A 14,922-nucleotide genomic window follows, 5' to 3' on the forward strand; every position below is an offset into this window, starting at 1 on the left:
CGATACTTGTGGTATGGTGAAAAATTAAGTTAGTCGGTGTTAGGAATTATTGATAGATGACGCTAGAATGTTAATTTTCGACAGCTTACCTGCCGAAATTTTCTAGAAAATTTTCTACGTTCAAGACGTATACTCACGTTTTCGGGGTGCGTGCTAAATCTCTGGTATAATTCCTCCGGTGTGATTTTATGAAAATCAATGTCCAACTCTTGTTTCAGATCATCCAAATTGTCCCCCTTCCGCTTTGGGTTCTTCCGCCGCGACTGTTGATTGTTAAAAAAAAAAAAGAAAGAACCACAAGTTCGTTTTTAGATCATTGCGCTCATTCGACCCACCTTGTAGATCGTTTTACGTCATTCTACGTCAGTCTGTGTCGATCGTTAACGATAAGTCCGTATGACCGTGATACACGTTTCCGTCTATTACTTGACATCAGTTTATTTCGAACCGTTAGCAGAATCGTTTTTCTTGTTTTTTCCTTTTGTCATTCACGCGTCAAACATTTTTCACGTTTGTCGAAGCAGTGCAGCTGATTTTCTCACGACTGAATTACCGATTTATTCCGTCCGTTTCGTTTCAGTCGAATTATTTCGAATAATTTTTTAGATTCATTTTTTAAATAATTCAACAAAAAGAAAAAAAAGAAAAAGATTAAAACTGTGTGATAAATTTATTTACAAAATGGTATCGGTAATAATAATCATCTTAGTAATAACAGTGATGCGGAATATTTAAGCAACAATCGCCGTGAAAAATAAAAAAACAAAAGATACGTAAATACAGAATAGTATAGAAATTGTGCCCATATAGAAAGGAAAACATAAAGTCGGACAAAAAGAAAGAGTGGCAACGATATCGATCAATTATTTACATTGAATCAAAGAATAATTGGTGTAAGAAAGGAAGAAATTGTTAATTTTATCATAGCTGTGCAGTGACCGTGGGTTTTGTCATTAGAAAATTGACAAAAAATTTATCACGAGTTATTATTAGAGGATTACGAAGGCTTGTGGTACAGGTAAAAAGACGTGGAGGTTGAGAGAGTCGAGGTTGACGATCGGGAATTTGTTTTTAGCGTGCTGAGCGTGTAGAGTGAAAAGTGTGATTTGTGAACCCATAATTCGAAGATCATTTCACAGGAAATGAACCAAGATTTTGTGACTAGCGACACCAATCAATCCTAGGGAAACCCATTCGTACACAAGTTAACGTTGACCATCACCGTAGAGAAAAAAAAAATTTCTTTGTCTAATTTTTCACTTTTGATTGAGAATGGAATTGGAAATGGCTGATTTCCTTTCAGATCAATTTTACCGACACAGATAAAAGCGTCGTTCTGCGTCAGAGAATTTTTTCAAAGAAAAAACGTTCGCCAGTAAGCCTTGGAGGTCAGACGAGTTAGTAATTTGTGCTCAGAGACCGGCCACCACATCGAGTAACAAATGTACAACACCAAACAGACGCATCGGTGCCGAATGTTGACCAAAAAAAGCTCAGAGTTAGATTATTGAGAAAGATAGAGAGAAAGGATGTTGCGAAAATTTGAACAGATTACCCAGAATACACCAGTTGCTGTTAGAGCGCCATCTCGGATAAGACGTAACTAGGATTGTCACTTTTGAGTCTTCACGAGCATTGATTTAAAAGCATGACTTGAGGTGTTACAGGACATGTATTCCCAATCCAAAGTGAGTCTAGGGTTCGTTTTGAATAATAATAATGCCAAAAAGTTGTTGATAAATTGTTGAAACAAAACTTTGTATGACAAATCTCTAGTGAAATTTTGTATTTATTTAAAAAAATTTTATATAATTATATAAAAAAACTTCATAGGTATTCAGAAAAATCAATGAATTCATTTTATTCATTTTATATGAGATAAAAAAAAAAAAATCACTAGAAATTTGTCACACAAATTTTGTCTAAGCAGTTAATTAAAAACTTTTTGACTTTATTATTATTAAAAAAGAATTTTACCATCAATTCGGATGTGATTTTTTCAGATTTTTATCTCATCGCCAAGTGTTCAATATTATCAACGAGATTCACTTTTGGTTGCGAATGTACGTCCAATAACACTTTCAGGATGGAAGACGATATTGCTGGGATACAAAAGCTGTGACATTGTCAAATTCAACCTCTCGAAATATTTAATTTCTCACGACAATCCAAGCCACGCCACGAGTATCGGTGAAAAAACCGGCGCCACTTTTGTATACAAGCAGCGTAGAAAGTTGTAGAAATTTTTTTGTGCCGTAGTCCCAAAGACAGAGAAAACAGTTGAAAAAAGGAAAAATAATATAAAAACGGATTTCCAATCGCGGCTGAAATTCGTTTCCGCCACGAAATAATATACCTTGTACATTCCGTCAGCGGTTTTGTTGTCGTCCCGAACATTTGGCAGAGTGGCGACTCTGTAAGAGTCTGAACGGCCATGCTGGAAAATAAATGGTAGGAACAAAATAATAACGATGATAATGACGACGATGACGAGGGGTAGTATTTTGAAAATTTTGACGATGACGAGGGGTAGTATTTCGAAAATACGAGGCTGAAAGCTAGCAGCCAGAATCATCGGCGAAACGTTCTAACGTTCATTCGAACGAGGTAGCGAAGTGCGAAAATGAAAATTTCGTGAAACACCTCGAACCCCCGATACTTTTACAAAATTATGGGGATAAAACTAGACTGCATTTTTCTATTTCCAAAAACTTTGACACGTTTGGATGCTAACTCTGACCGCTAGCTTTAGCTTCATTTTAAAAATTATGACGATAATGGGGGGGTAGTATTTTGGAAATATATCAGAGCGAAGCCGAAGACGAGGCGATTTCCAGTTTGAATCTTGCCCTCCGCGTGGAAAAATAACGAACGAACCTCATCGGTGGGAAAATTCGTGCGTAATAAGAGCAGTCAGCTCTGGTACGAGTTGGTGACTGCGTAACGCGAGGGTCTTGTTATTAAAATTAAAAGAATGCACGGACTAATTAGCGTCGTTTGTATCTGTCAGGTAGTAATATATAGGCATGTAGCCAGCTAGCGGTGAAACAGTTGCCACTTAAACCGCCAACCACCACTACTACTGTTAATGATAATAATAATATTGTGGGTGTCTACGAAAATCTGGAGTTTTGGGTCATTCGAAGACACGTCGACGAAGCGTTAATATTGCGAATTCATTAACTTTACACGGTATTTTTAGTTTTTATACATACTGTAATTTTTGAAAAATTGACGTTACTTGCTCTTCGATTCACGATGTTTTTTTTTTTTTGGTAGCTTTTTATTTAATAAACTACATTTTTGGTAACAATTGTCGAGTTTTTTGGCTCCACATGGTGTCTGGAATATTTTCAAGTCTAAAAAAAAATTTAATACATTGATTTGTTTATTGCAAAACTGGGACATGTAAACAAATGGTCGAAGTTCGTACTTTTCCATGAAAAAAAAGGATTTTGGTTCAGTCAGCAAAGCTGCATTAATTTTCAAAAAAAAAAAAAATATATAGCTACGCAATAAAAAAAAAAACTAATTAGCAACAAAAGAACACTGAATTACTGTGCTTGTGGTTCTTTTGATTATGCTAATTTTGTTGTTTGATCATTTCAACAGACGCAACGAAGAGTCAGATTTGTATAATTTATTTTGCAACACGCTAATCTATTTTCCGCGGTGTTATTCGTCCGTGCGAATTCTTGAACAAGCCGATCATACAACTAGTCAAGTCATGCTGAAAACTTTTGTAACAACGACCTAACAACGGCGTTACAGAAGAGAAGAGAACAAAACGTAGCAACAGCAGCAGCAGCAGCAGCAGCTAACGGCCGGAGCACGAGAGTTGATTATAACTTGGTGTAATTTAAAATGAAACTCTTCGTGAATGGCGATTTCCTGCAATTTAAAAAACGTATACGTATACACGCTTGCTTGCTTGCAACAAACGCTGACACAATAGTACTACAAGAAGTACTACTATGTATACATTCTGCGAATAAAGTATAATAACGTATAAGGTATATAATTGTCGTGCGAGGCGTGTGGGAGAAAAATGGGATCGGTGGTTTAGATTTTCGGTTTACGCGAGATTATTAGGATGGATTATTTTTCAACTTTGGTGTTGGTTTTGTTTTTCTTTCAAGGTGCTAGTCGACAATTTTATGACAAAATACTGAAAAAATATTTAGAGGTTTTTAGGGAACCAATTCAAAATCTGCCGTTCCAACAGATTCACGAATGAATAACGAATATCGATCGAATACCGAGTTGTTGAACAACGTTGGACAGAGAACGCAAAACACGGATCATATTCGCGGAAATGTTGGTCAGGGTTAAGCGAGCGTCGAATTGGCGCGGAACGTCCCATACGTAGGGAATGACGTAATTCGCCATCCGACGAACCCTGCCGGCAACGTCACTAATTAACTTCGTCGTCGACTGTCTGAACGGCTGAACGGAGTCTTAAGTAGTTCTGCAGAGATCTACTTTTGTAAGATCCTGCAGTATTTCAACGATTTTTCATCGTATTTTCGGTCCAAGTTTTCGGCAATTTTTTTTTTTTATTTACAATCCCCGATCTTGAAGCGGAATTGAATTTAATGTCAGAACGATTCTGGCATAGTTAAACTTTCAAGATGTCAAAGTCGATGTTTTAAGAAGGATTCCGATTTAAGAATCCGATGTCAGAATTTCAAAATTCAAAACAGCGGATCCGATATGGCGGATTCAAAATACAAAAATTGATACGATTCGCTCGTATTATATACGCCATTTTGAATTTCGGAAGTTTCTATATCCAGTTTCAAAGAATTTTACCGAAAAAAAAAATGTACGCTTCAAAGGGTTAATCCGTTCCATCGCAATTAATTAGATGAACAAATTTCCTCGAGCTTATTGTCAGAGAACAAGATATTGGAATTGATCCCCTATAAATACGTGAAGGAAAAAAATAGTTATTTCACGTTTCAAAAAATCTCCGTACAAGTTGTCGAATGATATAGAAAACCAGTAAAGTAACGTACCCTGGCGCTTCTACCTAACATAATACCACGAGCGCGACACACTTTAGGATTTCTCTTGTATAGTCACCATCTCATGGGATTTAATTAATTAATTGAATTTAACACCGGTTCGTCGACGCCGCTGCTGATCCTACGGCCGACAATCGAACGAATCAAGTTCAAAGACTTCAGGGAATTGGAATGATATTCACTTTTTCCCTCCTTATGCTTATCATCATTATTATCATTCGCAATCATCCGACTTCGTTGTTTTGTTCCTCACAGTATTTTACAATTTGAAGTATGAATTTTGTGCAATAAAAAAAAAAAAAAAAAAAACGTGACAGAGGGAGAAAATTCCGGACCGGCTAATTGATTGACATTGTTTTTTTTTTCATTCCATTTCTAATTATTGTACGTATGTAATATACGTTACGTATAATGCATGTATACATATACACGTACGTATGTATTATAGGTATACGTTATGTACGACCTCATGCAGCTGTTACGTCGTTATATTGCACTTGATTTGTTCAGGCTGTCGTTGCGGTTATTGCGCAAGATCATTTATACATACGTATATACGTCTATTACATGTGTGATACCTATAGGTATGTAAATACGTATGTAATTCAAGTATACAGTGTTTCCAAAGTGGTTGAATCTATTTCAATAGCCTTGTATTTTTCAACCAACAACCATCGTTAATCGTCGTTTTTATTATACTTGAGAAATAAAAAAAAAAATCTTTCCAAAGAATCATTCCAATTTAAACAGGTACTTGATTTTCTAAATAAGGTACGCTTTTTTGCCGTCGTTCGCCAATTATCATATACTATACATTAGGCCGTTTAAAAAAAAAAAACATTCAAACCTCACGAGTCACCTTTTAGAATTTTAATAAGTTTAAAAGGATAAAAAAATAAGTTTTCGAAGGTAACGTAAGAGGGGGAAAAATATGATGTGAGTATTTTTTATCGACTCGAATAATACTAAACTTATTTGTTTACCCGTGGATGTTATTATTATTATTAAACCGTCATTGTATTCGTAGGATGTAATGTTGACTTTGAATTTTTAAACTCCGTGGAAACGGAAGGGAGAGACAGAGAGAGAGAGAGAGAGTGAGGGAGGGAGAGGGGGAGGGAAGAGGGTGACAACAGCGGGTACCGTCGTAGTATTGATTTTGGCCGAGTTCAGCCGAGCTCTGCAGTCAGCACGTTTCAGGTACGCAGATATAACCTACCCTCAGGTATCCCACCCACCCTGTGTCGTTGTACCTACAACGAGAGTACGGTGGCTGTTGTTGGTTCGCTTGGATATAAATAACACGGCTTGCAACGCCGTTGGCGAAGCTAAAAATCCAAGAGAACGGAACAAAAATCACCAAGGATTGATTATTTGTCATCTTGGAGTTAGAAAAGAACAACAAAAACAAAGTCAAAAATACAAAAAACCAAATAAAATATATATAATATTATACATACAGCGAGAGTTTTCGTTGAAACGAAACTCTGAGTAACGGGATTATTATTATTATTATTGTATTGTTAGCCGTTGATTTTGGTAATGATTTTAATTTTAAGACCACTCGGTGTCAAGAATCAAACGATTTACAAATTTCCCCTCCGTCCCAAGGAAAGAGTCGACGAAATAATCTGATTCACGACGAATACTGATTTTAGAAAACAAAGAAAACAAATAAAAGGCAGTGAAAGAAAAATTTATTTTTTGTATCCAAGAGACTTTTCGACGATCCAAATTTGTCGTTCTTTAATTTTTTTTTTTTTTTTTTTACCACTACACGTCTTCCGGCATGTTCCTATTATACCGATTTGCTAGGCGCCCTCCCACCACCCCCAGGCCTCCACGTGCCGTGCGAACCGCCCCCGGAAGTTGGATACCCGTGTATTTAATTAGCCGATAGTGCTGTGCGTTACGTCCCGAGTTTACGTGCGGTGAATAAGGTTGTATAAAACTCGGGACCCTGGGAAATACGATAGGTATAAACGAGACGATAAATATATCAATTAGGAAAATTTATCGTAGAAGCAAGTGAGCCACGGTGGCAAATGTTTGAAGAGTTAGAAGTTTTGTCATGGGAAAGGGAGCAAAGAGTTCCTAATTATCTAATTTTATTGTAATACGATGTTGTTTTAGTTTTTACAAAAATACAGTTTTTATTTACCTTATTTATTTATTCGATTCGATCATGTCTAAATTTTGCGTTACAGCTACTATACCAGTAAAATTGAATGGCTATCCTTTTGACTAACCTTCGTTGATTCACGGTGTTTCGTCATTTATTGTAACCAACTAGCTTGGCTTTTATTGTAAGTAACAAAACACCCTGAATAAAAAAAAAAGGTAAGTCAAAACGATAAAAATTCAATTTTGCTGTCAGTAGCTGTAACGCAAAAAACTAGACCTGGTCGAATAAAAATAAACATGGTTCTATAACGAGGCTAGATAGGCGTTTAAAAATTACTAGGCACCTTTCTTGTTACAAAATTTTGATAGCCTGTCTTGGGGGTGCAAAAAATTTGGCGGGGGTGCGGTTGGATGGCGGGTATACGTATAGGTTGTCGGGTCGATGGGCCAGTCCTCTTTGGCTCTCTCTCTCTCTCTCTCTCTCTCTGGTTGTGTATGTACGTATATAACGGGGAGGCGCAGACGCGGAGAACGAACGAACGAACGAACGAAACCACGAGGAAGATCAATACGAATCCAGGCCATGAACCGTCGTGCATTGTACCATTTACCCACACCCGATCGGACAGCCTAGATGTATAATGTTATTCGAGTATCTAAACCAAACAGAGGTTGATTTTCAAATATGGATACACCGTTGAAAACGTACCGAGGAAAACGCTTATATCAGCGTCGTACTTTTGGTTTCATGCAAGAGTTTACGTGTAATAAGGTAGCCGTTGGAGAAAAACTTTCTCGAAATTGTGACGAGAGAAAATCGTTCATTTTGCAAACGTTTCTCTTTTTTTAACGGGAAACCTCTTCGCGGGTGGGAAAATCGAGGAAGAGGGTGCGGGGAAAAAAACGAGGGAAGGAAAAACCGACAACTTGGCTTCCCTTGCCTGGGATTTAGACGTTCGGGGGAAAAAAAATAGACGATGTCAACGCGTCGTCGAGTCGACGACCCTACCGATCGACGAGGATTACGCGTCGCTGAACAGAACAAGACGATACCTAGACGAAAACTAGACTCGATTTATTTGCTCGAATATCGGGTAAACGGACATTCGAATTATATTGTTACTTCGCTAAGGATATTGTGTAGTTCACTTTTCACGTCTGACGGTAAAATTCGAGAAAAAAGCAAGGGAGCAAAAAAAAAAAACAAATATATCAACACTCGAACGATAATTAGTAGAGCTGAGTGATCTGTCGATTAATCGACCGTTTCGGTTAGTCGTATTTTCAGTTGACCGAAGTTGCCGATTAATGATCGAGACCGTGGATCAATCGATTAATTGATAAACCGATTAATCAAATAATCGCACAGCGCTAATAATTAGAGGTAAAGTAGTTTCGTCGTCGTAACGCGTGCATGTCGTATTTTTCCTATTTTTTGTACCTACAGTACCAAGAGACGATAAGCTCGTGCCTGTTACCGATACCGTAAACATAATGGTTACTACTACTATTCGTACGTTTATCACGTACCGTAACTACTTAACATTATATCGGGAACGTGAGTGTAATATGTTGAACTCTGCACGAGAGGTTAGAATCGAGGGTAGGCAAGGGTTAGGTTAGAGTTTGCGAAGTTGGGTACAAGGGTGGCGGGAAGGCGAGGGTAGCAAGTTCTGCATATTAATTTATCGCGCAAGTTGTCGGGTCAGGTTGAGTTAGGGTTATTCAGGTCTGTCACGAGTTCAACGACTAAAATCTGGTCGTTGTCTCTGCGTGAAACATAACCTTGCCAACTTAATCTAACCTAAGGCATTGCGTTAATTAACAACCGTGAGGTTTGATAAAAACTTTGGTAAAAACCCTTACGTTGTTATTACTAACGATATTTTATTTTAATTATCGTTATCGATTCGGGTTTCATGTTCTTCTCTTTCAAAAATTAACTAGGGTAATAATTTTTGCATCGATGTACCGTTTATAAAAACGCGCGAAGGCGTGCCTACGTCGAATTAGAGCAGAGGTTCGTTAACGATACGAGTCGATAATGACGCCTGCATGGTCATTGCTCGCATTTTGTAATTATCACTATTTTATTAATTATAACCCAATGCGTAATATTCTATCGCGCGTGCGCGCGTGTGTAGTAATAATAATAATAATAACAATAATACCTTAAGCGAACAAAGAAAACGAGTAAAAGAAAAAATTAAGGAGCTAATCGTTCTTTGGTTCGTTTGAATCCCTTTTTCAAATTGACGAAAGCCTCGAAACCCAAGAGAATGACGAATAATAGATAGGCGACCGTGTTTCAACCTCAGAGAACGGCTGGCTTACGGAGCCCCTCTAGTTCTAATCGCTTCCGGAGCATAGGTGTGGGTGTACTATATATTACATAATTCGAGATCGCAGGCTGAAGTTTTAGTAACGTTAACGCGACGAAACCTGAGGTTAAAAATCATCGTTAGCGGACAATTTAAAAATGACTTTCGACGAGCTGACTTTTCAATAGTAAATCAAATTTTGGACATGTCTAAGGATGCGAAGTAACGATTTTTCTTAAACATTTGTCGTTACGGTAACGTTACTGACTTCATTTTAGAAGTTTACTAATATTTGTTCATTCGAGTTCGTTCCAAGTGTCGTAAAATCTCGTTGATGTATTGATAAGTTTAAAGATAATAATAATTACGGTACCAGATGATGTAACGAGATTTGTTTTCTTTTTTTTCTCATTTGATTTGGACGAGTTTTTATTTACAAAGAGATATGTTTTTATGCGTCATTAGTTCAGATGATTTCAAATGCATAACTGATATACTATCAACGAGACACGGATTGTACACTTTGGACGGAGAGAGGGAGATATAAGGAGAAATAGAGGCTCAACAGAAGCCTTGCAAAAGTCGGGGAGAAGAAGAGGATGGGAAAATCGCTGGGGTATCTTAAGGGTGGTATTTGAGCCGTTCGTGTACCTATGCCAGGACTCGATGCGATAAATCGTTTATTACCGCGTTGTATCGAATGTGAAAATTACTACAAAGATAAAAGTGTAACACACACACACCTAAATGGGGTTCAAATTATCCATCGCGCAACGAATTTCCGACGAACTGAACTTTCCTGGATATTGCATTTTTTTCGACTTTTGTACACCGTGGTTAGTTTGAAATTGGAACGTTCCGTAGGCAGGGAATATATTTCGAAAATTAACGAACGTTCCAACGGTGTAGATTAGAATTAATTGTACAATTTGGATAAACCTTCGAATCTACACGAAAGTTTTGGGCATATTGTGAGTGGGAAAGTTGTGTGGCGAATAAAAAAAAAGTCGGTGGGGAAAATTTCCTCGATTCGAGATATCGCAACGCGATTGGTTTGAGGGGCGGAAGTTTGGGGGTGGTGGTGGTAAAGTGAAATCATATTGATCGGCTTCTCTGTAAGTCTGTAATACGGTCCACACGATGATTGGCGAATTCGGATTGTGGGTAAAACCGGACACGGAGGTAACGGGGAAGGAGAAAAGTGATTCCAAAGAGGGAGAGAAGGAGAGTGAGGAAGAGTAGAGTTGAAAATAAAGTTGCAACAAAAAAGAAAAGACTCGATTTTTGCTGCTAATGTTTCTTTTATTACGCTTCTATTCCTGTCGCTAAATCCATCTCTATGCGGGGTAGCAGAAAAAAGAAAAAGGCGGGAGAATCAAATTGTCCCATGAATTTATAAGGAGGTCTTTTCCACCGATCGATGCGCGCCCTCTGACCTAACCTAACCTAACCTATCGCAACTCGACTCCCATGGCGCCATCTGGTCTGCGTCTCTTCCTCCAATTTAGAGAGGGGGAAACTTCCTCTTCGTCTATCTATCCTCCTCCCCGTCCCCGCCTCCCAAAGTTTCTACAGTCATTTTTCGAAGCGCATTGAAGAAGCGAAAATTTGCAAGGCGAGAAAAAAGTTGGCTACTTTTGAACCATGCAAAAGTGATCAAGGGGAAGATCAAGAATTAGATGAAATGTGTGAATTCTCGAACGGAAATTGTCCCTGAACAGAAATTGAGAATGTGGGAACGTAGGGCTGAATAAAGAGGGGAAAGAAGCGAAAACTTGACTCGAGCGCAAAAGCCTCAGATAATAATTATGTCTCTTTGCGCGCGCATCCGACTCTTCAAATTGTTTACCATTTTCTACATGATATAGTTTCTGATTCGTCAATTTACACGAGGCGTGAGAAAAAAGGAAGAAAAAAAACAGTCTTTCTGTTTCTCTATTCAAAGAACTACGTGCTATTCATATTTTCCATCAAACTTTATACTATGATTGTATAAAAAGGGAATAAAAAATACGATTTTCAATTATTATTCGTCTTCTTTTGCAATTCGACTTAAAAAATTGTTCAACCCTAGATCGTTATTTTCAACCGTTTCTTTTACCTTCAGAACCGATCGTTTTTAGAAAACCGTTCATTACTTCCTTTACCTCTACTTTTACATGGGTTACCGCATTTCTTATTTTTTCGAAAATTGATCACGGAACGTTTCGATCGTCGTTATAAATGGAGACGGTGTTCGAGGCACGGCCTACGTCTACATAATCCATCCTATCGAGGTTTTGCGTTAAAAGGATCGACCTTTTCAATCGACGCTACGTCCTTGGCGCAAACCGCGTTTTACGTATGTATAATACGTACGTACGTAGGTGTAAGGTACGCATATATACGTACGTACATATATACATGCGGAGAGAAGCAAGTTTGCGCAGTCGCCGGAAGTAGTTACTATCCGGCTAAAACCGACCGTATAGATCCGCGAACCTCTCTCGATCTGATGCTGAACAGGCCACACAGGCAGAGCCAAAGGCAAAGTACATTTATCGGGGCAATTTTTTTTTTTTCGTTGCTTAGGACCAAAAATGACTGAAATTTTAATTAAAAATTTTATAAATCGTTAGATATAGAATTTTTTGTCATGTCTGCCAAGGGTTGGGCGTATCGTTATTATTATCATTATGATTATTTCGTACGATGTGTTTACCTATCTACATCCGATAATATTGCATACTTTGGTAACCACCCGGTTACACGCGATGTAAAATATCTAGATAGCCGCGCAGACGCAACATAGCGAAAAGAATAAACGCCATCTATACCTATATGCAAAGGGGGGTAAAGGTATATTGGGTAAGAGTTGTACCTATACGTATAGAAGGTAAGGTTCAACGGATTGAGAGGAGGGTTTAAGAAATGAATTCTTCTTCAAATCTCGAAGATTAATTATAAATGATTTAAGATGTGATTCATTTAGAATCCCAAAAAAAACGAAAAGAAAAGACTAGAATGCGCGTAAACCAACCGACAAAGATGGAACAATTTAACTTGAGATTGAACCCGAGATGGTGGAAACGATTTTATCGCCAATATTCACCGTGGTTGTAATTTTAGCTTGTTTTCCTCGACTATCTACGGATTTCGGGAGGGTTTCGGAAACGGGGAAGCATTTTTTCTTTTTCAAGGTTTGAGGTATATCTTTTTGTGCGTCGCCGCCGTTCCGGCGCCAGGTGACGTTGAGTCTGATCGACCGGTGTAAACTCGGTTTGCGGACGACGGTGCTGCCGCTGTTCCGGATGCGGTGGCGTCGGGAACAACTCGGAAGATACTCGCGCATGCAGAGGTGTAAACGAAGGAAGGAACTGATGCTGAGGGGAGAATTTTTTTTTTTTGATGAAATAAAGAAACGAGGAGATAGCGGACCAGTAACGCGATGAATTAATTTACAGGATACTATAAAACAAGGGTGTCGAAAACAGAGATATTCGGATTGAATTTTAATTTCGTTTCGTTTCATGGCGGACACTTAAGGCACTGTATCTATGTAACAAAATGGGCCCCCTTAAGGGAAGAATAACGTTAGATCAATCATTTTTAACGAAGCATTTTTCTGGTTTTTTGTTGCCTAAAAATACGTTTCAAGCGTTATCGAAATTTTTCTTTTTCTTTTGAAAGCCGTTTGATTGTGCATGACGGCCCGTTTTGCGCGTCTCACCCTTAAACATGTGTGTGTGTACGACTAGGTGCTTGTAACGATGGCGATAGTGGGGCGTGGTGAGCAGGAGGAGAAGGAGAGGAGAAATAGGATCGAAGAGAAGGTCACGTTTAGTCGGTTGAATTTAGAGGAGGTGCCGACACGCACCGATTAACCCTTTCAGTCACAGCAGCCACCCCAGTGGGACCCTTTTTTTTTTATGCCATGCAAAATTCCGATATTTTTTTCTTTGCATTCACAGGTAACCGAATTTCGTGACTGAAAGCGTTAATTATCTGGGGCTTACGTGAGGAAGGTTGGAGGAAGAATCTGATTCGATTTTCGCTCGTGGTCGATTTCGTTTCGATCGTTTTTTCTTCCAAGTTTTCAACGTACCTGCGGTGAATTTTCATTGAATCTTTTTTTTTTTCTTTGTATCATCGAATCCCTTTTTTTCTAAACAAAGTTCTTTTTTTTTTTTTTTGTTCTCCTTTGCGGCAATCTTTTATTCCATTTGTGCACTACTAATTCATTTATAAGCCTATTATACGGAAAGCTTTCGTATTTCAAGCTTCCGTGCAAGTGGACAATAGACATAATAATAATCACTCCGTGTATGCGTGGATCTCGGATTTTTGTTTCTTTTAAGACGAAGCAGATATAAAAAAGGAACGAAACGAAACGAAAAGCTATCAAGGATCAGATCAGAGGAGAGACGGAAGCGAGGTAAAGAAAAGAGGAAATTGGTGTTCCTCTTTCTCAAAGCCACCGCCTCGCCTCCTCCTCCTCCTCTTCCTCCTCACCCTTCACCATCTCCTTTTCTTCTTCCTCCTCGTCCGCCCGGAAACTTCACCCCCTCCGTCAAAAGAAAAATTCTTCCCAAATTCGATCACCATTATCGTTTTTGTCTATAATATTTTGCCACCGTATAGTTTATTTTATCAAGTTTTCTCGACTGAACCGCGAGTACATACAAGGGGATAGCCGTTAACGTGTTTGAGGAATGGTATTTAAAGGGACTTCCCGAAGGAAAATGTGATTGGCAGGGGAATCTTCGTGGATAATATTCCGTTCCCGCTGTCTAACCGATGCGCGTATAAAAAATATCGTCGTTAAGTCGTCTAATGTATTATTATTATTATTACTTTTTCTTCTTCTTTAGAAAAAAAAATCAATGAAAAAAAATCGAATTTTCTACAAGTATCGTCTGCAGTTGAAAACGCGCGTGTATTAAATTTAGAAGAATAATAACAACAACAACGAGCAAACGGTCAAGAGCGTCGTTAAAAGTCTGTAGTTTAATTAATTCCGTCGTCGGTAAGAACGATCCCCTCAGATATCGATCGTGGATCGTGATTTAGCTGCTCTCCTTCCTCTTTCTCTCTTAGCACAAATACCTTATCACCCATGGCTGCGGCGACGGTGTTTCGATGTAGGAGTAGCGTGCAGCGCGGCTTCGGGAGCACCAAAGACTGACTAACCGTCGCTCCTCCGCCAGCAGCTTACGCCGCCCCCGCCGCCCCCACCGCCACCGCCGACGGCAGCATCGACCCGCGCGACGCCTCCGCTGCCTCCCCCCACCCCCCACCGCCATCGCCGCCGCTCTTCCTCAACCGCCCGGCTACCGTGCACCGCGGGTTGCCGCTTATCCCCCCCCCCCCCCCCGGCGCCCCCCGCGCCCCACGCCCCACGCCCCAACCCCCAGCCCCCTCCAAGGCCCTAGATACGCGCGCCCCACCCCGACGAAGCGCGCAAGCTCAAC

At 39.2% G+C, this 14,922-nt stretch overlaps 1 protein-coding gene across 6 annotated transcripts in view; it reads right to left on the reverse strand.

Moving 5' to 3' along the window:
- Positions 1–14,922, reverse strand: part of LOC107220178 (sodium/potassium-transporting ATPase subunit alpha) — a 50,934-nt gene that overhangs the window by 18,277 nt on the left and 17,735 nt on the right. For 3 of the 6 annotated variants that reach the window (XM_015658651.2, XM_015658652.2, XM_015658649.2), the window contains exons 2-3: positions 2,357–2,437; positions 138–263 (exon numbers count right to left, since the gene is read on the reverse strand). In XM_015658651.2, coding sequence (XP_015514137.1) covers positions 138–263; positions 2,357–2,437 — 207 coding nt within the window. Of the gene's footprint in view, positions 1–137; positions 264–2,356; positions 2,438–14,557; positions 14,632–14,922 lie in introns of those variants that run through there. The other 3 variants (XM_015658653.2, XM_015658654.2, XM_046745812.1) reach the window with 3 other exon arrangements.

Source organism: Neodiprion lecontei, chromosome 7, assembly GCF_021901455.1.
Source record: "Neodiprion lecontei isolate iyNeoLeco1 chromosome 7, iyNeoLeco1.1, whole genome shotgun sequence".
NCBI classification, from domain to species: Eukaryota; Metazoa; Arthropoda; class Insecta; order Hymenoptera; family Diprionidae; genus Neodiprion; species Neodiprion lecontei.